The sequence below is a fragment of the Thalassophryne amazonica genome, chromosome 19, assembly GCF_902500255.1.
Source record: "Thalassophryne amazonica chromosome 19, fThaAma1.1, whole genome shotgun sequence".
NCBI classification, from domain to species: Eukaryota; Metazoa; Chordata; class Actinopteri; order Batrachoidiformes; family Batrachoididae; genus Thalassophryne; species Thalassophryne amazonica.
Genome location: NC_047121.1, coordinates 28,116,324 through 28,144,264, shown reverse-complemented (window position 1 = coordinate 28,144,264; position 27,941 = coordinate 28,116,324). Strand labels below are relative to the sequence as shown.

General features: G+C 42.0%; 1 protein-coding gene across 2 annotated transcripts; it reads left to right on the top strand.

Moving 5' to 3' along the window:
* The first annotated feature begins 157 nt into the window (after positions 1–157).
* Positions 158–26,696, top strand: znf839 (zinc finger protein 839). 2 transcript variants are annotated; one of them, XM_034194937.1, is made up of 10 exons: positions 158–1,789; positions 5,753–6,889; positions 9,276–9,443; positions 10,618–10,731; positions 12,087–12,179; positions 16,657–16,803; positions 17,941–18,045; positions 20,952–21,039; positions 22,057–22,165; positions 26,051–26,696. In XM_034194937.1, the coding sequence occupies exons 1-10, from the start codon at positions 410–412 to the stop codon at positions 26,592–26,594; spliced, it is 3,885 nt and encodes a 1,294-aa protein (XP_034050828.1). In that variant the 5' UTR covers positions 158–409; the 3' UTR covers positions 26,595–26,696. The 2 variants fall into 2 exon arrangements, with proteins under 2 accessions (XP_034050828.1, XP_034050829.1); XM_034194938.1 differs by lacking the exon at positions 26,051–26,696 and having other exon boundaries at positions 20,952–21,053; positions 22,057–22,166.
* Positions 26,697–27,941: the final 1,245 nt, after the last annotated feature.

Here is a 27,941-nt window from a genome sequence, read left to right as displayed (position 1 = left end):
AAAATAGTCAGGAACATAAAATTGTCTCAATTAAATTTAAATTAACAACTGGTGAGATAATCACATACTGTATTATTCCAATAAAACTTTTTTTAAAAAATTTTATTGAATTTTTAAGAACACTCCAGGTCCCTCGCGGATCCGGTCCGAATAACGCGCGTTCCCGCGCTCCCGCTGTGGGCAAAGCTAGGCTAGTTTAAAAGTCCCTCCACTACAACTGCTGCATGCTTTTATTTTCATCGCACTCTTTCATGTTTTCCGTCATCCCCGCGGTGCATTTTAATCACCAGCACACACAGATTTTATGAGGAGATATTTGCTCGGATACATCCATCGGCGAAATAACTGATTTGATCCACCGACTGTGGGCCCAGTCTGTGGTAAGCTAGCAGTTAGCCTGGTAGTCAAAATGGCGGACAGCGAGGATGACGGTGGTTTGTCCAGAACAATAACAGCCGCAGAACCGCCGGTGGTCGCAGATCAACCTCCCGGCGCTCCGAGCATCCAGACGGGAGAGACCTCGCTGTCATCATCCGGTGCTCAAAGCGTCCAACATGGTGAAATACTGCCTGCAGCAGCGTCCGCTGCAGAAAGCCCCCAGCCCGCCGCGGCGGAGGTCCAGAGCGGTCAGGGTGCGGGAAGCTCCCCGCCAGCCTCCGGCGTCCAGTTGGCCGACTTCTTACAGAGCTGCACCGAGGAACATAGCATCTTAGTGGGCACAGAGTTTGCCGGCCTAGGTGCAGACTTGTCCAACACGACCATCATCTACGTGCAGCCGGATGGCAGCCTGGTGGAGGGATCTGGGCTGACGGCCGAGGAGCACCAGGCTTTACTGGACCAACTGACCAAGCAGCAGATCGTCCAGGTTTCCGACACGGAGGCTGCCCAGCTGCTCCAGCAGAGCCAGCTGATCAAAACCATCCCCGTCCACAACACCGCCCTAGATCCCAGGCAGTTGCAACAGGTTATCAACCAGCTCACCAAGTCCCAGCCGCAGGTTCAGATTCAGGCCCCGCAGCCCAACCAGAAACTGCAGGTTCAGGCCCCGCAGCCGACCCCAAAGCCACAGACTCAGGTCGCGCAGATGAGCCAGAAGCCACAGGTCATGCAAGTCAGCCCGAAGCCACAGGTTCAAGTCCCACAGCCCAGCCCGAAGCCACAGGTTCAAGTCCCGCAGCCCAGCCCGAAGCCACAGGTTCAAGTCCCGCAGCCCAGCCCGAAGCCACAGGTTCAGGTACCGCAACCCAGTCAGAAACTGCAGGTTCAGGTACCGCAACCCAGTCAGAAACTGCAGGTTCAAGTACCGCAACCCAGCCTGAAGCCGCAGGTTCAGGCCCCGCAACCAAGCCCAAAGCCGCAGGTTCAGGCCCCGCAACCCAGCCCGAAGCCGCAGGTTCAGGTCCCGCAACCCAGCCCGAAGCCGCAGGTTCAGGTCCCGCAACCCAGCCCGAAGCCGCAGGTTCAGGTCTCGCAACCCAGCCCGAAGCCGCAGGTTCAGGTCCCGCAGCCTAGCCTGAAGCCGCAGCAACAGATTGTAGTTCCTCAACAGATTGTGACGGAGCAGATCCATGTTTCTCAGCAGAGTGGAAACCAGCAGAAGCAGGTGGTCCTTCTGCCCCAGCAGAACCTTAAATCTGTTGTGGAGCCAACCGGCGTGCTGGCAGTAAGTGGTAGTTCTGAGACATCAGCTGGGTCCAGACCTCCGAACAATGCCTCCCAGCAGCTGAAGAGCGCTGCTCAGCAGGTCGTCATGCAAAGCAGCGGCTCAGTCCAGGTTGTTCAGAAGAAGGTGAGATAAGTGCCTGTTTTTTATATATACACTCAACAAAAATATAAACGCAACACTTTTGGTTTTGCTCCCATTTTGTATGAGATGAACTCAAAGATCTAAAACTTTTTCCACATACACAATATCACCATTTCCCTCAAATATTGTTCACAAACCAGTCTAAATCTGTGATAGTGAGCACTTCTCCTTTGCTGAGATAATCCATCCCACCTCACAGGTGTGCCATATCAAGATGCTGATTAGACACCATGATTAGTGCACAGGTGTGCCTTAGACTGCCCACAATAAAAGGCCACTCTGAAAGGTTCAGTTTTGTTTTATTGGGGGGGATACTAGTCAGTATCTGGTGTGACCACCATTTGCCTCATGCAGTGCAACACATCTTTGCATAGAGTTGAACAGAACACCTCTCCAATGTGCCAAACTCCAGCAAATGTGAGCATTAGCCCACTCAAGTCGGTTACGACGACGAACTGGAGTCAGGTCGAGACCCCGATGAGGACGACGAGCATGCAGATGAGCTTCCCTGAGACGGTTTCTGACAGTTTGTGCAGAAATTCTTTGGTTATGCAAACCGATTGTTTCAGCAGCTGTCCAAGTGGCTGGTCTCAGACGATCTTGGAGGTGAACATGCTGGATGTGGAGGTCCTGGGCTGGTGTGGTTACACGTGGTCTGCGGTTGTGAGGCTGGTTGGATGTACTGCCAAATTCTCTGAAACGCCTTTGGAGACGGCTTATGGTAGAGAAATGAACATTCAATACACGAGCAACAGCTCTGGTTGACATTCCTGCTGTCAGCATGCCAATTGCACGCTCCCTCAAATCTTGCGACATCTGTGGCATTGTGCTGTGTGATAAAACTGCACCTTTCAGAGTGGCCTTTTATTGTGGGCAGTCTAAGGCACACCTGTGCACTAATCATGGTGTCTAGTCAGCATCTTGATATGGCACACCTGTGAGGTGGGATGGATTATCTCAGCAAAGGAGAAGTGCTCACTATCACACATTTAGACTGGTTTGTGAACAATATTTGAGGGAAATGGCGATATTGTGTATGTGGAAAAAGTTTTAGATCTTTGAGTTCATCTCATACAAAATGGGAGCAAAACCAAAAGTGTTGCGTTTATATTTTTGTTGAGTATATATATAAACACATTCTTAAGCTCTTATTTACCATGTTGGGTTTTCTTAATCTATGAGATAACTTCATAGTCTCTTCGGCCACAAAGCTAAAAATTTTAAAGGTCTAGATGTGGCAACGTTTATTTTTCCAGCTAGAAAAAAAGCTGAATTTGTTTAATGTGCTGACTGACGTAGTGCAGTTTGGATAATTGAGATCTGGTTGGTAGTTGTGCAGTAGGGATTGAAATACAGTCATTACCACATGGTTAAGGAGAGTTGTGGTAGAGGTCCAATTTCTTTAATGCTAGATGGATGTTGATGTCTGTTTAGTTGGATGTTCATGGGCAGGTCTTGGGGCCCCTCTTATAGACACTCCTGTACACACACTGAGTGATAGCGGTGTTAACAAGGTCATATTGTGCAAAATCTTTAATAGATTTTTTTTTTAAAGCATCTTTTTCTGGGATTGTTAGATTTTATGTAACACATCCCAAAAGTCCAAGATTTTTGTAACTGTTGTGTAAATAGTTCTAGTTTAAATTTCTATGACATATAATTGTAGTTTCTGTGCAATACCTCAAGGTCGAACAAAAGTTTTTTTTTTTAATTAATTTTTTTGTTTGTTTGTTTTTTTTGTAATGTTTCAAAACTGATCCCCACTTCTGGAATGACACTACACACTTCTCAAATTGAATTGAAACACTGCTCTAAGATGATTCAGCTACTGAGCAACGTTGCAGATTAATTTTTGTAGAGCATGAGGTAGGGTCGGGATTGAGGCTTAATTTTTATGAAATGCAGAAAAAGTCTTGAATTTTGGACAATTCTATAAGTATTGACCAGCAGCAGTGGCTGTGCAGGTGGAAAGTAAGTCTCTGCCTTGTAATTCATAAAAACATGGCACTTCTCAGTGTTTTTTTTTTTTCTTGGGGTAAAACTACCTGCTCTGTCAGAATTTAGCAATGAAAAGTGTTTAAATATACAAATGCAAGTTTTTGTTTTTTTGTGTGTGTGTGTGTTAAACCTTAAAAAAATACTCATAAAATAGGCATTTTTCAGTGACGATTAGTTTTAAATATGTGATTTCATTATGCGGCGAGTAAGTAAATTCATGTTCTGGGCTATAATACAAGGTTTGTTCCAAGTTTACATGCTGTCTTCTTTTGCTTCAACGTAAAGTTTAAGCTTTCCAGGCAGCAGTGACTTCATCCTTCATTTGTCCAAGCGCTGAATGATAATGTTGTTTGCAAAATTTTGCATTTTAAATTTATTTTACTGCATGGTGGTGGTGTTTTAAAAGTTGTACTCACTGCATATCAGAATAATCAGTGAGTTATAATTGAATAATACTTTACGATAAACTAACTATAGTTAAGAAAAATTAACATTTTTCTCAAACCATACCCATTAGCTTTAAAAAGTGTGAAAAATATGTCACAAAAAATTTCTTTCCTTTCATTTTAATGGTAGACTCCAACAATTTTAACTGTCAATACCAGTTATTTGAAAGTTACGTAAATATAGACATATCTATCACCAGAAACATAGGATTTTTTTAAAACAAATTTTTGTGATTTTCCAGGCAGTTATTAGTAACATAACTAAGCATTTCTTTCAGCTTAACTGAGGATGTGTATCCTGTTGGTATATTTTAGAGATAAGAGACCTAATTAAGCATCTATTCATGAATTATTCAATTTGCAACAGGTAGCGTTTGACTACTTTGAAGCAAATAAAGGGAAAAAAATGTCAGACAGTATCGGCTCAATAGTGAAGTGTGTGTAATAGCAGGGTATAGCAAAATACACTCAAGGGGTATCTACAGCTGCAGAAATAGTAAACTTAGACATGAAGTAAAGGAAGTCACTCAGAAGTGGAAGAATACGTTAGCTTTGTTGGGCAGTAAGTTTCAGAAGAATGTCCTCTACCTGGAATACTTTGTGTTCACAGCCTTTAGACTTTACAAAGGTGGAATTCTTGCTGAAGAACTTTCGTGTATGGAGTGCCTGCTTTCATCATTGTGTCAATCCTGCACAGAAGCAGAGTCATCTATTAGTATAAGTGAAGCTGAATCTCCTCTGAGGCCCCCAGTTCAAGACCCAGATGATAGTGGCTCCTCTGATATCTCCTCTGACTCTGAGGATGAATCTGAGGAAGGCTTTGTCTGTTGTATGGACAGAGCACGGCAGAATGTGGTGCCCAGCTAAAGTGGTTTCCAAGGCTGATGTTCCTGCCAACCTTCTGAAAACTTTGTTTAGGAACACAGGAGATACAGTGGTAGCCAAGTGATGTGGCGCAGAGGAGTACAGCAAGCTAAAATCTGCAAATGTGGATACTTTGTCGGAAAATAAAGTAGATGCAGCCAGAGCATCCAGATCACATCAGATGCAGATCTGATGAAGATTATCTACTTTGCAAATGATGAAAGTTTGGTAAAATGTCATTTATGCAGTGTCATTTCCTCTATTTCTCATATATGTGATTATAATGTTTCATAAACCAGTCTGTAAAATAAGGTTTGTAAATAGTAAGAGATTTTGCATTGCAGAACTGAATTCCTGAGAAAATTTTACATACAAATGATCTGTTTGCAAGTTATTTTCATGAAGGTCAAAATTTGATGATTTTGGCAAGAATTTGTGACTCAGACCTCAAACCTTGTCCTGTGTTGTCAACAGCACTTTTAAACTGATTTTAATCATATATTTGTAATTTGGGATACAGTAAAAATCTGAGTTCAAGGATTTATCTTGGCTTTCTCTGGTGATTAATAGAGATCTTGGTTGTAATTGTGTGTGTTTGTGACCCATTTTAATGCCAGCTCTTGTTATCTGTCCACAGTCTGAACCTGTTAGAATCCAGATTCAGCTTCCTCCCAAACAAGATGTAAAGCCAAGTGCTGTGGCCACTGCTGTTTCCCCGCAGAAAAGTGTGGCTGTCAGTCAGCCCCAGGTCAAGATCTCAACCAACGGGAATGTGAGCAGCGCTCAAATTATCCACATCCAGCCCGTTGTTGGCCATCAGAGCCAACAGCTCTTCCTGCAGCAGAGTTCAGGGGACCAGCCCATCCAGCTGGTGCTGCAGAGCCCAACCCCTGTGCAGGTTGAATCTTTACTCCCATTGGTCCAGAAGTTAACAGGTCAGCCAAGTATAACAGGAACCACTTCTACTTCTGTGCAAAATCCCACCACCTCTTCTGTCCGTGTCCAAACTCCCACTACTGTAAAGACCCCACTGGCCGCTACAGTTAAAACAATTAGTGTCCCAATTGTTAAAACCCCCACAAACGGCACAACAACTGTCACCAGTAAAAGTCCTGTTAAATCTCCTGTCAATGTCACATCAGTCTCTGTACAGGCCACCAAATCTACCACTGCTCAATCCACCACAGCAGTCATGCCTTCAAAAACAAAGGATCAAGAGAAAGTAAAGGAGAAAAAGGCAAAAGCAAAAGACAAGAAGATACTGAAAGTTCAGACCAGATCAGGGCGTGTGTCCCGACCACCCAAGTACAAAGCTAAGGACTACAAGTTCATCAAGAATGAGGACCTTGCTGAAAGCCACCAGTCTGACTCAGACGATTACTCTGATATGAGTGTGGAGGAGGAAGAGGGTGAGGGTGGGAAGAAGGATGGCTCGGCATCCTCTTCCTCCAACATGTCCTATAGCCACAAGTCACGCTCATTCCGCTGTAAGAGTTGTGACAAAGCCTACATTGGCCATGGAGGCCTGAACAGACACTACAGACTGAACCCTACACACGGAGAGCCTGAGCCGCCTGTTGATACACCACACCTCATCAAGGAGGACGAGCAGACACAGGAGCCACTGGGAGAAAATGAGGAGGAGAAGAAGGAGGAGGAGGAGGAAGAAGAAGGAGAAGAAGAAGAAGAGGAGGAGGAGGAAGATGATGAAGAAGAGGAGGAGGAGGAGACGATAAGGGAGGAAGACAGACCTGCAGCTGTTACATCACAAAGGGTAAGAGTCTGGTCCATAATTAGATTAGAGAAGGTCCCATCTGTGATCTATGATGTATATTACTACCAAGAAGTCTGTCGCATTTGTCTAGAATCTTGTTGATCAGAATTAATCAAGATAAACATGTTATGCGTGAAATGGCAGCATAATGACTCCTTTATCACAACATAATGTTAAACCATCCAGCAGTCACTCAGTTCTGAACAAATGCCTGAGGATGTTTGAGCTGCAGTGCAGCATCTTAGCAATACTGATGCTCCTGGTTATGTCTTTCACAACTTTTGAGTGTACAGTGTTCTTTGAAGCAACAGAATTGCAAGTTTAAATTAAATATGCCATATTGTTCTGAGTATAAGACTGTTTTGTTTTTTACTTGGAAATACATAAGACAAAAAAGTGGTCCTATATGACATCTTTGGATAGAAAATAGTTGTCAGTTGTTAATATTATTGTCTAAAATGCCAATACCACCATTATCACACACATTGATCAAATGGAATATGTACAGTTGGGAGGAAATGTAGTTTTATTCAAGGTGTATCTAAACTCCTGTCTGCATCTGTGTGACCAACAGGTTTAATGAAGATTTGTGTTAGTTTTAGATAAATGGATGGACTCTGTATAGAAATTCCCTATCATGCTGTGGAAAAGGGAAAAGAAGACCCAGAATTCACATTTGAATCCCAGTCCTCATCAGATATACTGATTCTTAAACTATATATTTTATCAAGTCCCACAGAGACTGGTTAAAATATTTTCAGTAGTCTTGCTAAAAGACAAACACAAATGGCAGTTATCACACAAGCTCTTTGTTGGATGTAACAATTCATTACAAGCAGCACATCGATCGTTAATTCCCCAAATCATGACCAACTTCAAAGTTTATGTTATTTTATCTATTGTCGAAATAGTGTTGAGGTACACATGAGCCCGTTAACTCGCGGACATATAAGTTGCGATTCAGCTTTACTCGTGGCCATGTTGTGGACCCTGAAAATTTAGACAACTGTGTAAAAGTTAGTTTTGATTTTTTTTTTTTTATTTGACTGTTTTGGGGAGGGATCAGCAGCACGGCCAATGATTTCTTCTTCTTCCTCTGGCTGCTGCAGGTCAGTGATGAGGGCAGACAATTCTATGCAGAAGATTCCTGACGATTCAAAGTTTTTGGATCTGACTCTAGATTCTTACTGCCCGTTCAGATTGGGCCAGAATTTATGCACGGCACACTTGGAATATGACAAAATGTGGAAAAAGTGAAACGGTGTAAATACTTTCCAGATACACTCCATATAGCCAGATGCATGTGGTCGCAAAGCAGATGCCAGTGCTCCCCAAAAAATGCTAAGGGGTCTACTAGCAGACTAAAGCTTCGCTGAATAGATGCTCAAAGAACACCATTGGTCGCCGAAGTGTGGTACAAAGGAGGTTCTGTGGATATGCACGACTCCATGGTTGCTGGAGGTTGCATGAAGGATGCAGAGAGGATGCTCGGTGAAAGCGTAGGTCACCAAGAAATTTGGTCTATACAACACTGAAACAATGCACAAGGCGCGTTGGAGCACTTAAACAGAAAGGTGTTTGTGCATCCTGGCAATTTTTTTGGACACACAAGGGACTCTTAAAGGATGCCGTCCTGTGTCAGGGACCCTTAATTAAAAAAGATAAACATTAAAACTTACAAGTAATTTGAGCGCAAAACTGAGGCATGCAGAAGAAAAACTGATGGAAAAGACCAAAGAACTTCATAATCTGTACAGAAAAATTGACTAATTTCTGAAACACTGAATTCACCATTCCCATTACTGCAATATGTGTTTGTTTGCAAATTATTTAATTATTCTAAAATCATATTTTGTTTGTAATTGTATTTACAGAGTTTATAGCACTTATTTAATCTCTGTTACAGGAAAAAATTTACTTGTCAGATATCCTAAAAAACAATGTAAATTATCAAGAATGTTGTGATAATGACAGAAATGAAGAAAATGATAAAATAATAAATATAAAAATGGATATAAACATTTCCTGTTATATATACCTCTGAGCATGAGTGTTAATAACCTAGTTTAACCTTGATTTGAGTTTTGTGAGGAAGGGTGTTTTTTGCAGTGCACAATGGGCAATCCCCAATTGTGGACGTGCCTACACCTTTTAAGAAGAATATGGAGGTTGGATAATAATTCGGGATTAGTTTGAGCTTTTTTGCACAGCGCACTGTGTCTTCTTCTAGTATGGGTGCTAATGCACATAATTTTGTTGGAAATTAACCAAATTTTAATCATCCAACCCCCTCCATTGTTACATTGTAGGAGCAGTATTGATTAGAAACCTAGACTACTAATTGGTTACTTAGCATGCTTGTTTGTTGACTGTTCTCTTTTCTCAGGTAGAGGGAGGTCCAGCTTCAGCTGTGGGACTCAGGGGCCTCCATCTTCGGGGTCGGGGGCGACCTCGAGGCCGGGGCAGAGGAAGAGGACGGGGAAGGGGGCGAGGACGTGGGAGAGGGCGAGGCCGTCCACTGGGTCCACCTCGGTCTCTGGGGCCTCCTCCAAAGGTGATTTCTCTTTAAACTTGGTTATTATTGAGTTTGAATTCATTTTTTTATTTTACTTTATTTCATTTTTTACTGAAATTGTTTGTTTTAGTTGTGTACCAGCCTTGGGTGGGAATAACCTGCAATGAACTTGTGTAGTCTTTAGGGGATTCATTGACTCTGATCTGCTTCATGCTATATCCTTAACAAACCTGTACATTTTGGTGTATTTTAACTATAACCTTGTTGCTGTTTGAAAGCAGCTACAGGGACTTAAAAAATATATATAAATGTTTTTTTTTCTTTATCACTTCAGCATTCACTTCAATTAAATCAGGCTAACTTTGTCACAGGGGAGCAACAAAGTATTGTAATAATCAGATTGTGAAGCCTATATCAAATTGAATCTTAAAAAAAAAGTTAGGTAGTGCAGTCTTGTCTGAGGGCGGATGCTAAAGGGTTCAAATCTGCCGCGTATGATGCAATAATCCCACATCTGGGGACAGCCCTTGTATGTCCCCATCAAAAACACGGCACTTTCTTTGAGCTTTTGGGCAAATTACACAGCAAACAGTGAAAATGCAAAGAAAATGTGACTGTGTGGCGGAAAGTGGACGTGTTGCGGTTTGTTTATGACCCAGAGCTGAAACATGTTGAGGCAGTTGTACAGACTGCTTCTGTGATTGCAGCTGAAAACAAAACTACACCATTTTTCCGTTAGAAGTGATGCTGCGTTTATGTTGCGCAATGGCAGGCTGTCCCCGGGAAGTGGTCAAATCCCGCGATATCATGCAGGAGTTCAAAGAAGACTGCACTGCCCTATTCGTATGGTGAAACCATGAGTAGTCAATTACTGCGTAGATAAAATAATGTCCTCTTGCAGAAGAGTCATAAATGATTCATAAAATATACAAATAGGAATCAGATAGTATCAAAATTACACTTTATACTTAAGAGTAATTTGTTAAAACAGTCACCACAGATTACTTTCTACATAGTTGGTGGGAACAATGATGTAATTCTGTATCCAATCATGTATTGTGGAGCTAGTGTATGGTTACACTTCTACTCTCTCATCTACATGTGAAAATCACAGCCCAGAATTTATGGAAATGACTACTTATCAGATTGGTCTTGTCAAGTTGGCCTCTGGAGATCTTTCTTGAATTATAATCTGACTTGCTCCTGTTTTCAGTTGACAGTCGGCCTCATCAGCAGACGGGGGCGTCGTGGACGACCTCCGAAGCTCGGCAACAGCACAGTGACCGTAGAGCAGCAAGTGGAGCAAAGAAGAGACAGACTGCAGGAGGTAAGGTGAAGTGGCCCGGGTTTTGGGTTCCCACAGTAAACCAACAAAAGACAAGTCTCATGGGTTAGTGAGGAATGTTTGATCTTTCCTTCTCATAAGTTAACTTTGAGTTGTGCATGAAGAAATTCTAAAATTTGAATTAAATAGTCATTAGCTTGAGCATTTGCTGCTTTGAATATGGGCACAAATGGAGCTGTGAGGTTGGATTTTTGACGTATTTACACTGTCACTGTAAAATCCAAATAGATTCCTTTAATTTCAATCTGCAGATTTCATGAGGCAACAGAATGTGGAGCATCTTTCACTGGATTGCTATTGAAATTCTGCAGGAGGGGGAGTTGGAATTTGTTTGCATGCGTTTTGGTTATTTATATTTATTTATTTATTGTCCCTATTATATGAGCCAAAAATATCTGTTTTGATCGCACTTACTATACTGATGATTGATCCAGCAGATGGGGTTATCATTCATTGCTATTGACTGACAAATATCACCATGTGGGCCCCACATTCATCCCCCTGCCCTGCTACACACACTACTTCTTTTATACATGATATGAAGTTAAAAAAAAAAAACCTAGACATTCTATTATTTTTATTTATTGTTTTCATGCCACTGAAGATCAAATTGAGCACTGGTGACTACATACTCATAGTGTCAGCCAGAGTGCGAAAATAATGGGTGGTGCAAGTCTTTATTTGTATGTGGAACAGCTAAGATGTGTAGTGGTTGCAGTGGGCAGTGATGAGCTGAGTGTGGGCTGGAGAGGGTTGAGGAATCCAAGCAAACTTCAGTCGTGCATTCGAGCAGGTATTGCTGCAGGCTGAAGTGTGCAACTCAGCATGAAATTTCCACAACGGGTGTGGATAAAGTGAATCGGAGCGATCAAGAAAAGTTTGCTTGCTTGGAGGTACGAGATGTGCAAAGGCGGTGCCCTCATAAGACAGCACGAGCGCCGACTAGAAACAAACAAACAAACAAAAAACGTTTGCTGAATTCTGTGCCTTGGGAGGACTTGGCTGCTTTGAACACAGCCAGGCAAGGACTGCTTGGGGAAAATCAGCAGACGTGTGCTGTTATCGTAAATTAGAAAATTTGTAATAGTAAATAATTAAATAGTAATTAATTAAAAAAATTTAATATGTACAAAGTTGCCCCCCACCCCTAAAAAAAAAACAAAAATCGTCCATCACGATATTTCACTGTAGCCATCATAACAAACCAGTAACATCGCCCATCCCTACCAGACTTTCTTGGCACTGTCAGTTCAGGAATACTGAGTGAATCACAAGCACTGTACAACTCTCCTCCTCTGTTTGCCTGTATGTTGCCATGACAGTTGTGTTGTTTACAGTTGGTGGATCATTGTGAAGATGAAGAATTGATGGACATTGTTCTGCCTCGTCTGACGAAAGTGATGAGTTTGTGGGAGCTGCTGTTGGCCAAGGTACCCACAGACACACAGTTTACACTTAGCAGATATTTGATCTTGTCTAATCAAATAATAGTAGTAGTAACACTAATAATAATAATTAGATTTTTTTTTTTATTCCATCTTGGAGAAAACACATCAGTCCTTTTGTACCTGGCAGAGCATTGGTGTCTGCATGGAGCTGGGCGACACCTGCCAGTGTTTTCTTAGAACCAGAGACCAGCTTTTGTTTTTTGTTTTTTACCTTGATACATGAACTGGAAAATATTTCACTGCAGCCTTCCACAATAAGCATTTTGAAAAATAGGGCAGTTTTGTGTCTTGGTAGCTCTGTCTCTTACTATTGTCTATAGTCTAGCTTGGTGTGGCATGTACACAGCCTTCAACTTGTAATACAGTCAGTTGAATATTCAACCTCCGTTGGTTGACAAAGGTTGCAACAGAAGCCTTTATCCCTCTGGTGGTTGTGGGGGGTTTCACCCAACTGCACCTTCCAGCTGTCTGTGTCCACCGGAGTGTAAATTCTGTCACTGATGATTTTGAACAAAAAAGCCAAGAGAAGCTGTTTAACCCTAAAATGGGCAGGAGTGGACAATGGGTTGCAAAAAATAATTTAATGTTATCACCCATCTCTTTAGCCCATAAGAAAAATATTCCCACATTCAAAATATATTTTTTCAATATATTGGATTTTATGAGTTGTATCTCCCAGGATACGTTGCCCTATTGAGATATAAACGGAACCCAAATGCTAATCTTATAAATGTTCAATTTGATGAAGATAAATTATAAATTGTTCTTACTTGGTCATTTGCATTACACATAGCACTTTCAATGTTGATTTTATTTATTTTTACCAATCTCAAATCAAAGCAATCTCATAAAAAGTGACACAAAAAGGGAACATTTCATGATGAACATATTGAACTTTTTGTGCATTGAAGATTACATAAAAACATAACACAGCAATTTCATTTTCTCAAATGATGCATATTGAATACTGCAGAAAGTTTTATGGTTCCAGTTTTTCCATAATGGTGGGGATCCTATGAACATTGTCCCTCATTTCCTGTTTATATTTAATTTTTTATGGAACGCTTGGAAGCACTTGCGTGGGTTTTTCCTGGTGACGATGCACAGACAGTAGATTGTTGTCTGTCCAGCCGGGCAAAGCCTGCACCTTCCCTTGTCTGTGAAAGCTGGGAAGTGATCCACTTGATCATCAACGACATCAGCCATGGGTCTTGGGGGTTTTGGCCTTTGTATGAATCTGGTGGGGCTGTGCACATTCTCCTCCCCTCCCTTGCAAGGCCTTCCCTTCTTCTTTCCACTGTGGATAAGGGCATCTGCAGTATCCACCCTGAATTCCTTGAGCTTTTTGTGCTTTTGCACACCAATGCTTTTGGCATCTCGGCAATACAGCAGCCATCTATTGTTGGTGGCTATATCATCCATTTGCCAAAAGAGGCACAGGTACCACCGGTGGGACTTTGAAGGGGTGCGGTACAAGGCCACCATCATGTCAGCAAGGTCAACTCCTCCCATGTGGACAATGTACTGTGACACAATGTTTGGACAGGGAACAGCAACTCTTCTTCTCTCCTCTCTGGAAAAATGCCTGACTTCCTTGAGAGGGCTGATTGCAGCACAAGAGCTAGCTAAAGTGACAACTTGGTTATCAGTCCATTTTACAACAACCACTTCTGCCTCATTAGCCACCCTGTAGTCATAGCGGCCCCTTCCTTGCCTCAGCAGAGCATGGTCATCCTCAAGTGTGCATCCTTTGAGCTTGTTCTTGCGGATGGTTCCCCAGACTTCGCAAACCAAGTGACTCCTTCAGATGCACAATGAGTGGAAGGGAGGTGAAAAAAATGTCAAAGTAGACAACACACTCCAGTGGATTCTTGATGGTCTTGCAGAGTTGAATGACAGCATTCGCTCCAACTCATTTGGCTGGATGATGGCCGGTGCCAAATGTGCTCTTTGTGTGTCAGAAAGTCATACATTATCCCAGACACGCCTGCTCGAATGAAGATCTTGAAGCCCCAATGGTGAGGTTTGCTCAGGAGATACTGTCGCAGAGATCCAGCCTTTGTGTCTTTGTAAGGAACCATCATTTTATCTATTGAGAACTTGTTCTCACTGTCATATTTCTACCCATCTGGCAACATATCTCAGGGGATACATGCATTTTAAAAGCTGCTAAGTAACACCACAAATACAGTTGGGACATTTTTTCTTCATCGGAATGTTTAGACAAATGTCCTAATTCATTTTTGGAATTTATATTGTTGTTTTATTGAAAATAAGTATGAACAACACATAATTACTTACCCCCAAGGAAGCAGGTTCTCCACCACTAGTGGCCATGATTTTTTCTGATCAGGCTGACAAAACGATGACAGATAGCCTGAACCAAATCATGTGATCTACATGCTAATATCAGACAAGACTTTTGATAAGTACTAACTTTATTAGTGAAAACCTTCCAGCATACCTCCTACAGGAGGTTAAAGAGTGTGTATCACCTGGTGCACGTTGCCTGTTTAAGGGTTAAATCCTCCATATTTTAGTAATGTGTTTGTGCGTTTAAGTCATGGTTAGGATAGTTTCAACAATAACTGTAACACTGTTTATGCTATCTGTTTAACACTGTTTATGCTATCTGTTGAGATACAGTGCATCTGGAAAGTATTCACAGCACTTCAGTTTTTCCACCTTTTGTTATGTTACAGCCTTATTCCCAAATGGAGTAAGTTCATTTTTACTCAAAATTCCACTCACAACACCCTATAATGACAACATGAAAACCTGTGCCAATTCAACATGCAGATCCACCTTGGATTTGGTGTGGCGACCCCGAGTGCAAAAACAAGGGAGCAGCCGAAGGGACTTCATATTTAAAAAAAAAAAAAAAAAAAAAAAAAAAAAGGAAAATCACGTACATAAGTATACACAGCCTTTGCGCAATACTTTGTTGATGCACCATTGGCAGCAACTACAGCCTCAAGTCTTCTTGAATATGATGCCACAAGCTTGGTGCACCTATCTTTGGGCAGTTTTGTCCATTCCTCTTTGCAGCACCTCTCAAGCTCCATCAGGTTGGATGGGGAGCGTCGATGCACAGTCATTTTCAGATCTCTCCAGAGATGTTCAGTTGGATTCAGGTCTGTACTCTGGCTGGGCCATATAAGGACATTCACAGAGTTGTCCTGAAGCCACTCCTTTGATATCTTGGCTGTGTGTTTAGGATCGTTGTCCTTCTGAAAGATGACCCATCGCCCCAGTCTGAGGTCAAGAGCGCTCTGGAGCAGGTTTTCATCCAGGATGTCTCTGTACATTGCTGCATTCATCTTTCCCTCAATCCTGACTAGTCTCCCAGTTTCTGCTGCTGAAAAACATCCTCACAGCATGATGCTGCCACCACCATGTTTCATTGTAGAGATGGTGCCTGGTTTCCTCCAAACATGACACCTGGCAGTCACACCAAAGAGTTCAGTCTTTGGTCTGAGTCCTTCAGGTGCCTTTTGGCAAACTCCAGGTGGGCTGCCATGTGCCTTTTAGTAAGGAGTTGCTTCCTTCTGGCCACTCTACCATACAGGCCTGATTGATGGGTGTCTGCAGAGATGGGTGCCCTTCTGGAAGGTTCTCTTCTCTCCACAGAGGAATGCTGGAGCTTTGAGTGACCACCGGGTTCTTGGTCACCTCTCTGACTAAGGCCCTTCTCCCCTGATCACTCAGTTTAAACGGGCGGCCAGCTCTAGGAGGAGTCCTGGTGGATCAGACCTTCTTCCATTTACAGATGATGGAGGTTACTGTGCTCATTGAGACCTTCAAAGCAGCAGAAATGTTTCTGTACCCTTCCCTAAATTTGTGCATCCAGATAATCCTGTCTCAGAGGTCTACAGACAACTACTTTGACTTTATGCTTGGTTTGTGCTCTGTCATGCACTGTCAGCTGTGGGACCTTATATGTAGACAGGTGTGTGTCTTTCCAAATCATGTCCAATCAACTGAATTTACCGCAGGTGGACTCTAATTCAGCTGTACAAACATCTCAAGGATGATCAGTGGAAACAGGATGCACCTGAACTCAATTTTGAGCTTCATGGCAAAGGCTGTGAATGCGTACGTACATGCGATTTCTTATCTAAATTTGCAAAAATCTTTAAAAAAAAAAAAAACAAAAAAAAACAAAACCTTTTTCACATTGTCATCATGGGGTATTGTGTGTAAAAGTTTGAGGGGAAAAAAATGAATTGTATCCATTTTAGAATAACGCTGTAACACAAAATGTGGAAAAAGTGAAGCGCTGTGAATACTTTCAGGATACACTGTAATTCGGTATTATTATTCAACAGTTAAACTCTTAACCAGAGCTGTGCTTTTGTCTATATTGTATCTTTGGGCATTTCTAATTTCATATGTACTTTCTATATATTATATCATAATACAGTGGGTTGATGTAGAAATTACCATTTGGCTGTTTCAGGTGGAGCAAGGTGCTTCGGTCCGGAGTGGTTTCCCAAACATTTACCATGAGTTTGAGTCCCTCCAGGCCCATGTGAGACAGGCAGCTCAGGAGTACATAATCAGCCCGCAGGGTGGGGCAACACCACTGGAGGTCAGGAACATCGAGGTAATAGCAGTTCTATGAACTCTTCCATTTTCCACGTTATCTAGGTGCATTTCAAGAAATTTTAATATCCTGAAAAAGTTCAATATTTTTGTCAGTTATTTTAGAAATAGTTTTTCATTTCAAGTTTGAATAACTTTGCAGTATAAATCTCATGAATTTCTGTCTGGATCAATACACACAACCACAATTATGGGTAAGACTGCTGACTTGACAGTTGTCTAGAACAAAGTCATTAGTGGCCTGCACAAGGAGGATAAGCCAGAGAATGTTATTACAGAAAAGGCTGGCTTTTCACAGAGTGCTGTATCAATGCATATTCACAAAAGTAGACTGGAACGGAAAAGTGTGGTCGGAAAAGATGCACAAGCAACAGGGATGACCAAAACTTTGAGAAGATTGTCACTGGGGAGAGCTTCAAAAGGAGCACACTGAGGCTGGAGTCAGTACATCAAGAGCCATCATGCACAGATGTGTTCAGGAAATGGTCAAGCCACTCCTGAACCAAAGACAATGTCAACAGCATCTTACATGGCCTATGGAGAAAAAGAACCGCACTGTTGCTCAGTGGTCCTCTTTCAAATGGAAATTAAGGTTTTAAAGTCTGAAGAATGAGTGAAGAGGCACAGGATCAAAGTTGTTTAAAGTCTTGTGTGAAGTTTCCACAGTGATGGTGTGGTCTGCTTTGTTTTGACAAGCCCAAAGTCAACACAATCATCTCCCAGGAGACTTTAGGGCACTTCATGCTTCTGTCTGCTGACAAGCTTCATGGATATGCTGATTTCCTGTTAAAGCAGGACTTTGTACCTGCCCACAGTAACAAAACTACCATGGTATTACTGTACTTGATTGGTCAACCAACTCATTTGACCTGAACCCCAACAGAAAATCATAGTGGAAGATGAGACACCCGACCCAACAATACAGATGAGATGAAGGCTGCCATCAAAGCAACCATCAAAGCAACCTGGGCCTCCAGAACACCTCAGCCGTGCTACAGGCTGATCGCCTGCAGGAGCCCCAACAATTTCTGTTTTTTTTTTGTTTGTTTTTTTTATCTTATGAAATATTTTAATATTGAGAAAGCTTAACTTTTCATGATGAGTTACCAGGTTTCTTTACTTTTTGATGTGTTCTCAGGTTGCCAGGTGTCTGGGAATTTTAGATGAGGTGAACAAGATGAAAGTTGTTCCTGGAGCGTCTCCCAGCTCCACTGTGACTAACAAGAATGTCCGTTACATGGAGGTAAATTCAGCGTTCATCGTAAGACTATGAATTTAGCTATAGATTTGTCATCAGTCATCATGAAGTGTTTGCTTGAATAATATGTGTGAAGTATTTTAGCTAGAGCTCATTACCACTTGTGTAAGAATACTAGTATATCTCCAGACATTTCGAGTACCTTAATGTAAAACCATGTTGATCAGTTTCTTGTGTTCAGATACTCAAAAAACATAAGCTACTTTTCACAATCATACAGGCTAGAAGTTAGCTGAGGTTGAGTTGTGAGGTGAAAGTATAGTATAGTGAAAGTATATTTATATTACTGCAAACACACCGGCCAAAAATTGGTAATCATCCACCCAGCCAAGAAGGTAATAAATTGTATATACTGTAGTGTTTACTGGGTGAATCCGTCAAAAGGTGGACATGGACCAAAAAAATTATAATTTTTAATATGAAGGCTATTTAACTAGTGTACTAGGATTTTAAGGCCTTGGAGTTACTGGAAATGATAGAATTGATCCCAAAGGTCTCTCTTATTTCTCATGTGGCTTGCATAAATCAACATTACTTAAACCATAGACTGTATATATACAGGACAGACGTCACCCATTGGGTTGCTATAGAGACCTGGAACAGCCAAAATGACCCCCTTTTCTGGTTGTTGCCATATTCAGAGCCCCGCCTGCACTGATTAACTTGGAACTCATTAATGCATAAATGGGTGGAGCATGGGTGGCTCCATGCGTGATGGAATAAGCCTGAATGTGCCTCCCCCTCCTGAGTCTGAAGCACAAGCTAACAGCTAACCTCAATTTGGGTTTTTATTAATTCATATTTTTGGGGACTGCTTGGTGGGATAACGGTTTACTTTGGTGTGGACAGTAAAAGATATCAGCCACATATTTCCTCCGTAATCGTGCATTAAATGGACCAAGTGCTAACACTGTTAGCGTACAGTATTAAATAAGACGAGAGTTTGACTCGGCAAGAATATTGCAACAGGGACGTCTTCGATAATCCATTACGGCGTTTCACTGCACAGCAAGCTGTATTATTTCAAGTGTTTGTAGTAGAATACTCAAGACAGACACTAAAATGAGTGGCTGCATTTCAGTCAGAGACTATGAGAGGAGTCGTTGGACACAGCTGCTGTCACTCAAAGCAGCCATGTCCACACTTATACAGAATTTTATTAATTAAAATGTATTTAACTAAGAAGTTAGAAAAATTCACCATTCGTACACTCGCCATGGAGGAGGAAACTATTTATAGAGGCCAAAACCGTTTTTTTTTTGTTTTTTTTGTACCAGGCTGTAAACATGATTTCTGCTCTAATGTTGGATGTTTTAAAACAGGCTTCTGTGGGAATGTGCTCTGTTTTGGAGCCAGCCTTAAGTGGCCAGTCAAGTAACTGCACTTCTTGGTTGGGGTCAAAATGCGAGCTCGAGTGTTGCCGCTCGACTTAAACATTATCACAATGAAATTTCTGCATTTGTATTCAGCTCCTTTGCAACACACAAACTTTCATTTGGTTAAAAATTCTGCTATACATTTGTGATTCCATATCAATTATTAGAAAAATAAAGAATATTTTTCTTATTTTTTGTGTGTGTTTATTAGTGGGATATTGTCTTGAATGTGTGGTAAATACACTTGATTTTTTTTTTTTTTTTTTTTTTTTTTACTTGCAGTAGTTGGAAGACACTTTTACATCAAAGTTCAGTGGAGTTGGTGCAGGAACCTTAGCCGCACTCAAAACTTCCATTGCAAATGGACTGCATTTATATAGCGCTTTTCCATCTGCATCAGATGCTCAAAGCGCTTTACAAATAATGCCTCACATTCACCACGATGTGAGGGTGCTGCTATACAAGGTGCTCACTACACACCGGGAGCAATAGGGGATTAAAGACATTGCCCAAGTTTTTTTTTTCCAGTCAGGCTGGGATTTGAACCAAGGATCTTCTGGTCTCAAGGCCAACGCCTTAACCACTACACCAAGGGTGGGCATCGAGGGCCGAGACACTGCAGGTTTTCCATGTAACCAATCACCTCAGCAGGTGGGTTGCTGATGAGCTTCTGCTCTGAACATACACACCTGGTTGTCAATGAAATCACCTGCTGAGACACCTGATCATTAATGAAATCACCTGCTGAGGCGATTGGTTGCACGGAAAACCTGCAGTGTCTCGGCCCTTTATGGCACATGATTGCCCACCCCTGCACTAGACCATCAGCTCCACTGCAGCACAAAAAAACCTCAAGGCTAACTGACAGTATTTCTATATCAAGTGAGGGTCAAGTATCACTAACCATGAAACTAGAAACCTAATAATACAACTGCAGCTGTGCACTAATTTATGTTACAAAACCCTCAAATTGGTAATGTCATTAATGACTAATTTGCCCTGCAGTTTGTAGCACTGGCTTGCAGGTTATTGAGCACATACAGGCAGAGAAACATAGATTCATATTTTGGCTGATTTTAATAGCAAGTCATATTAAAAGCAATGTCAGAGCTACAATTAATTATTTGATTTTTAAATTAATCAGCTGTTTTGGTAGTTGACTTGCATCTTTATATTTCATATAATATTTTTCTCTTGGTTATCTGACTTAATGATGATTGATGTTATATGTGGAAGTATGAATTTGACTTTTGCTTCATTTAATCTGTTTTAGTTCATCAAGAATACATAAAATTATTTATGTACAGTGGCGGTGTTGATGTTTAACAGACACCAGATGGAGTCACTGACCGTGATCTCTGTGGCTGAGAGTCAAGATTTTAATCTTCCATCTCAGTCTGACATTAAACAATCTGAAGTAATTTTAAAAAAATATATGTAGTCTGTAAAGATTGTATCCTCAGTCCAAGTTTTTTCATGCCCAAATGTAGTAATGTTGAAAATCCTGTTCCCCAGAATTCCAAGATGTTGCCACCCTCAAAGAGATTTAAGATGGAAAACAGCGTTCCTGTTCACCAGAACGGCATTGAGACTCCCAAAAAAGGTACCTAGTTCCCAGTACTGTCAGCATTAAACAATATTACATTCTGTTCTGACACATTCTGTTTAATGCCATCCTCATTAATATTCATATGTATGCACATGAATTCCAGTGTATCCAAATGTAGTTTGTGTTCACAAGAATGTGAAAACGAACTCTACGTGTAGACATTCATATAACTTAACAATATGATAAACAGTATTATCACAATAAAAATTAATGTTGTTCCAAATGGTTTTACACAGTGTACAAGTGTTAGTCATGCATGTGTGATGACTACCAGTGCAACTCAGAAAGTTTGAATATTCTGAAAACGACCATCAATTTCTGTCACGTATTTCAGAAATTGAAATTTCTGAAAGTCGTGCAACGTGTCACACCAGACCGCCTTCAACATTTTGTCAGTTTTAAGTTTCTGAGCAAATGACAGCATGTCATAAAGCATCGCTTTACACAGATTAAAAATCCTCGTAGGCAGCGTCTCTGTTCGGCAAACATCCCTTCGGTGAAATCTTAGATGTAAACAGTGAACTTTATAATAAATTGGTCACATTCTGTCCAAACACACACGCAGCACTGTCTGATCTGATACAGAGACAGTGATTCAACACATGCTATGTATCTGTACACTTTAGCTATTATGGTTCTTGTTTGGGAGAAAATGGTAAGCAAAGGAATTCCATTTATATCTCCAAACGTTCCACACGGAGTGACGCAGGCTGCCACTAGTTCTCCTTCAGTCTCTGCACAGACTCACAGAGCTCACTGACTCTTCCAGGAAAGAGGGACAGAAGCAACTCGCTGACCGGCAGCGAGGAAAAGTAAACAAAACAGAGACAAAATCAATTTTTAATCATTACGGATAAGAATTGCGATTCTGATGTAATTTCGGTCAGGGGGTGCAGCGCCCCTGTTACCTGGTTTAGGAAAAAAACTGCACCTGTATATAAATAGACTCCTTACAATGTATAAAGTGTCTGCAGTTCAAACGCCTATTTTTTTTTTCCCTTCCTTTTCCAGTCGAAACGCCACTGACCTCGGCTCTGAAGTCCTGCTCTGTCTCCATCTCCCCGGTGGTGTTTCCATCTGCTACCACAGTGATGCCCACCACTCCTGCCACTTCTTCCAGGTCAGGTACCATTGTGTTATCTTCTCCCACTCGAACCTGATACCTCCTCCTCCTCCTCTGTCACTCCCCAGAGATAGTAGTAGGTGAGGTTCCATTATCTGCTATTTCAGATTGCACAATTTGAAGTAATTTATTATGTTCAATGGAAAAATGTGTAAAATCACTTTTTTTTTTCACTCACATGGTGGTTTTTCATGGGATTCAAAAAAGGAACATTTTACTAAACTGGAATGGAAACGTTTCTGCTATTTCCTGGTCACATGACATTCTAAACTTCATGTGGCTGGAGTAAAAGATAGAGAGCATCTTAAACCTTACGAGATGACATGGCAATATTGAATTAGGAGGGGGAAAAATTTCAGTGGGACTTGCTTTTCTGTCGCCATGACTATTAGAATGACGAGAGGATAAAAGCCAGCAGTGGCATTCCATCAGTCAGTGGAAATGCAGTCATTTCGCAGGTGACATTTTGCTAATATTGCTTAACTTTTGTGCAAATCTGTCATAGAAGCCCAGCTAGTGAGAGTTTATGGTAATCACTTAACTGTGTTGCTAAAAGTACAACACCCAGGGTCGGACTGGGAACAGATTTCGGCCCTGGCATTTTTCCTCTGGACCAGCCCACTATTGGCCCGACGAATCCACCCCCAAACATGCACACCCACCTGTCCATACTGAACCCCCAATGAACAAATACTATACACCTAAACACCATGAACACACACCTAAACACACACTTTCACTGTCATTTCACCTTGATCATAGTACAAAACGGAAGCAAAAGCACACAAGCGGAAAAAAGCTTTTGTGTCTCCAAAGTGTGTGTTTGTGTGTGAGAGAGAGAGAGAGAGAGAAAGGTAATGTGTGTGTTTGTGTGTGAGAGAGAGAGAGAGAGAGAAAGGTAATGTGTGTGTGTGTGAGAGAGAGAGAGAGAGAGAGAGAGAGAGAAAGGTAATGTGTGTGTGTGTGTGTGTGAGAGAGAGAGAGAGAGAGAGAGAAAGGTAATGTGTGTGTGAGAGAGAGAGAGAGAGAAAGGTAATGTGTGTGTGTGAGAGAGAGAGAGAAAGGTAATGTGTGTGTGTGTGAGAGAGAGAGAAAGGTAATGTGTGTGTGTGTGAGAGAGAGAGAGAAAGGTAATGTGTGTGTGTGTGAGAGAGAGAGAGAAAGGTAATGTGTGTGTGTGTGAGAGAGAGAGAGAAAGGTAATGTGTGTGTGTGTGTGTGTGTGTGTGTGTGTGTGTGTGAGAGAGAGAGAAAGGTAATGTGTGTGTGTGTGTGTGTGTGAGAGAGAGAGAAAGGTAATGTGTGTGTGTGTGTGTGTGTGTGTGAGAGAAAGGTAATGTGTGTGTGTGTGTGTGTGTGTGAGAGAAAGGTAATGTGTGTGTGTGTGAGAGAGAGAGAGAAAGGTAATGTGTGTGAGAGAGAGAGAGAGAGAGAGAGAAAGGTAATGTGTGTGAGAGAGAGAGAGAGAGAGAGAGAGAAAGGTAATGTGTGTGTGTGTGTGAGAGAGAGAGAGAGAAAGGTAATGTGTGTGTTTAGTTTCTTACCTTACAGCAGACAGTCTCAGGGAACACAACCACTTATTCAGGGTCTTTTTTGTGTTCGGTGTTTTTCAAAAAATAAAGACAGCTCGTTTCGGTTAGGGCAGCTGAAATAATCCATAGCAGGCTCGGCCTCAGACGTAGCTGAAGGGACGTTGACAGTAGAAGCACTAGCATGATGAACTTCAGGTTCTGTCATCTCCTGTGCGTCCTTTCCCACGACCTGCTCACTGGACACGGAATCCTCCGATTCCGACCCAACATAGACATCAGTTGGCTTTGAGCCTGGACTAACCTCTCCAGTAAAGTTGTCCTCATTTTCGCCCATTGTAGTAAGGATGTCGGGAGCACTAGCAGTAACGCTAGAAGTAGTATTGGCCACAGCAAACAAATTATCTATTTTAAAACACCCGGAAGCCTCATCTTATAGAGCTTTCTGCTTTTTGTCCCGAATCTTCACGGCTCCCCCCTTCGTCTTTTTGCCACCTCTTTCCATGATTTATCTAGTGAAAATATATGCGCGACATGCATCCGTGTTCCCATGGACCTGCGCCACTTATCACATCACTGGCAGGGTTGCCAGATGTGACTGACTGATGATTTCCAGCCCAAAAAATCTCGCCCAATTTGAACAAAAGTCTATTGATCTCTATGGCCATAAATCTACAGAAAAACATTTTTTACCCGCCGACGGCCATCCTAAACAGCCCAATTGGGAAACTGCCCAATTTGGCAACACTGCACATCAGACGGAAAACGACAGCCTTTAGATGCTTACCCCCATGCACCGCAACACATTTTTTGCAAAATCTTCGGACATAAATCCGCCAAATACAAGAGGAACATCGTAGTTTTGCTTAAACAAAGTAATATTTATTATAATTTAGTTTGTTGCAAGGATTTTACAGTTTAAAAAAAGAAAGAAAATTACACCATATTCCAACCGTCACAAAGATGTTTACTACAAGTAAAGGGTATATAAACTGCACGTACTTCCCTATCAATTAATAGTAAAAGTTAAACCTCAATAACGGTTTTTTGAGTCGTCACTACCTACTCGCAGTTACAAAGTAGAGAACGGGGCCGGTGTGAACTTGGGAGGGCCGGCCCACGCACGTATAAACGTCCAGCGGCCCACCGGGCAAATGGCCAAAATCACAGATTATCAGTCCTAGTGTGACAACACCTGCAGGTTAAACAGCAAACAAACAAATGAAACTTAAAACAGCAGATTAACCTGGAATTTCTCAGATATCCTAGTTGAAATTATGTGACTGTTTTCAGGAAAGCAGTTGCACATGCAATAAAATACCATAAACACACATTCTCTGTGGCTCGCCTGATCCAGAACAGGCTAACTGCTCATCTTAAATAATCCCAGAGCCTTTTCTGTGGCATCTGGAGTGACATCCTCCATGCTGTTTTTTTTTTTGTTTGTTTTTTTAACTGTTGGGGTCCAAACTTACTGTCAAGGCAGCTTTTGTAAAAAGTTGCAGTGCACGTTACGATGATTTTAAGTTACGATGGCAGCACGGTGGCTTAGTGGTTAGCACTGTTGCTTCACAGCAAGAAGGTTGTGGAGTCAATTCTGGCCCTTTCTGTGTGGACTTTGCATGTTCTTTCCATGTCTGTGTGGGTTTCCTCCGGGCACTCCAGTTTCCTCCCACAATCAAAAACATACTTATTTGTGAACTTGTATGAATGAGGTGGTCGGAGGGGCTGTAGGTGCAGAATGCAGCCACACTTCTATCAATCTGCCCAGGGCAGCTGTGACTGCACTCGTAGCTTACGACCACCAATGTGTGAATGAATAATAATGCAACTTCTAATTGCGTTGGGTATCTTAGCAATAATAAGGCGCTCTATAAATCCATTATTATTATTATTATTATTTTGGGAATGTTTGTAAATTGTGGTAGTTATGGAAGTATTTTCTTATTAGTGTGTTCTGCAATAAAAATTGAAGGGAACCTGTTCCAGTAAGCTGTTTTATGTACAACTGTTTTATCTCTCGTGCACAGTTTGTCTCACAGATCGACAGCATGTCTGTCAGTTTGTGATTTATATTCACGTTACCACTATTCCTGCCAAAATGGGTTGAATGTGGCCCACAGGCCCCATGTTGGGCAGCCCTACACACACACACACGCCGACAACATTGAGAAGCTGGTGTGTTGTTTGCATTTTACAGTTGCTATGAAACATTCAGTCATATTTTGTTTCTTTGTTTCTTCCGTTTTCTTGGTATATGAGCCTTATGTGATCACCCAAGCAGACTAGGTTTCTAAGTGGTTTCTCTCTGAGTCCGTTTTCTGACGTTTTTTGTTTTCTGGGATCTCCTGCAGCACCGCCCCTGCAGAGTCATCTTCCACCCAGGCTCCACCCACTGACACTCCCATGGAAGTGACGCCATCAGCTGCTGCTGACCACGCCGAGGATCTACAGCCTGATAATAGCCAGGAGGAGCCTCTGCAGACTGAGCAGGATCAGGACCTTAGTTCCAGTGATATCACTGACCAAATGCAGGAACTGGAAAACGCTCTGGACTCAGATCCTGAGCCGGCCACAGAGACAACGACGACGACGATTCCTGAGTCTGAGGGCAAACAGACGAGCCCTCAACACGAGCAGAGTGAATCCGTCAGCCAAGCAGACAATGGTGCCATAGCAGCTTGTGAGGTCACAGAACTCCAGGAGGGCCAGGAGATTTACATCCAGGCTGAAGGGCTGACGATGCAGCTGGCTGAGTCATCATCAGACCGGATCGTGATTGTCAATGGGCCAGATGGGACAACCATGCACATCCAGACTCCAGAGGGTGTCCCCCTGGAGGCGGTCCAGGCCCTGCTGGGCATTGAGGCTTCGGAAGAAGCCAAAGCCCCACAGTGATCCTCCAGACACTGCACGTGTACATACAGTAAATAATTTAAGTACACAGATAATCAGAAGCGGCCGCGTTAAACAGAGACTTGGAACAAAATGAGTTTTGAAGGAATAGTTTGAATTATTTTAAGAAAGAGATGTTCCTCTGTGGTGGTGTTTTGGAGTTCTGGATCTATTTGTGGTCATTTTAGTGCTCCCGTCTCCTTTCCCACAGTACACATTTTACACTTGGAGGTCAGTAGTGCACTAGTTAATTTTTTTTTTTTTTTTCCCAAAGTGAGAAGATGAACAAAACATCTAAAACTCCAGCCCAGGTTTACAAATGTCCAGAGTTCCTCGTTAAAGACCAGATTTGCATCCCGGCGGCATCATTTACCAGCCATTTCTTAAACAATGTGTACACGCATTTCCATAGGTGTCAACCTGATTCCTGAAAGGGCAAAGAGGTTTCTTTGTAACCACCAACTCCACCAGCTGACTTCCCTGATAAGCTCATCCCGTCTGCTGTTAATCAGTGAAATGACCTGGTGGAGTTGGTGGTTACAAAGAAACCTGCACCATCTTTGCCTTTTCTGGAGTCAGGTTGACACCTGTGCATTTCTCTGTCATGTATGGAGCTGGCCAACATGGACGTGTTTTTAGAAAAGTGTAAATGGAACAGGGATAATGCAACTATAAATCTTTGATGCTGTCCAGCGTGCAACTTCATCCACATCTGTTCTTTATTTCCTCAGCTTAGTAAGTGCACAGTTCGGAGTTATGTTGTTTGAAACAGATGTGTAGCTTTGTTCGTGCATGAAACTTACAAAAGACATCTGCGTGAACTAAACATGAACAAACATGTCAATAATCTGCCTGTTACTATAAAACATGAATCAAATAATCAAATAAAATTTAACTTTTTTATCTTATTAAAAAGACAGCACAGTGATGTCATAGGTGTGCAAAGGATGCTGCAATTTCGTTCAAAAGCATTTGGATGGATTGTCACCACCTAGTGGTGCGTCTTATTTACATTTAGATGTTTCATCTTGACCCTTAATTGGATTAAGCGGTGGAAGATGAATGAATGTTTCATCTTGGTGCTGTGACCGCGCACCTGGATCTGTTTGACAAAAGCCGATTTTCTTCGCTCTAAGTAGTTATTCTGGCGAGGAACCTGAACAACATTTAATGTGCTTGTGGGGTGGGGGGGCAGTCCATATCCATTTCATACCTTTTCTCTGATGTTTGATAAACGAGTGCCCTGACTCACTGGGCTTTTTTTTTTTTTTTTTTAATGAAAGTATTCCAGCTGCTTCAGCGGACTTATCCAGATCCAAATCACCACCAGCAGAACATTCACTGCCTTAC

What these genes read in the sequence shown, in the direction of transcription:
- znf839 (XM_034194937.1), top strand. Translation starts at nt 410, where the DNA reads ATGGCGGACAGCGAGGATGACGGTGGTTTGTCCAGAACAATAACAGCC. An exon ending in CTCTGGGGCCTCCTCCAAAG is followed by an intron (nt 9,444 to 10,617) that starts GTGATTTCTCTT and finishes TCCTGTTTTCAG; the next exon opens with TTGACAGTCGGCCTCATCAG. An exon ending in GGGAGCTGCTGTTGGCCAAG is followed by an intron (nt 12,180 to 16,656) that starts GTACCCACAGAC and finishes TGGCTGTTTCAG; the next exon opens with GTGGAGCAAGGTGCTTCGGT.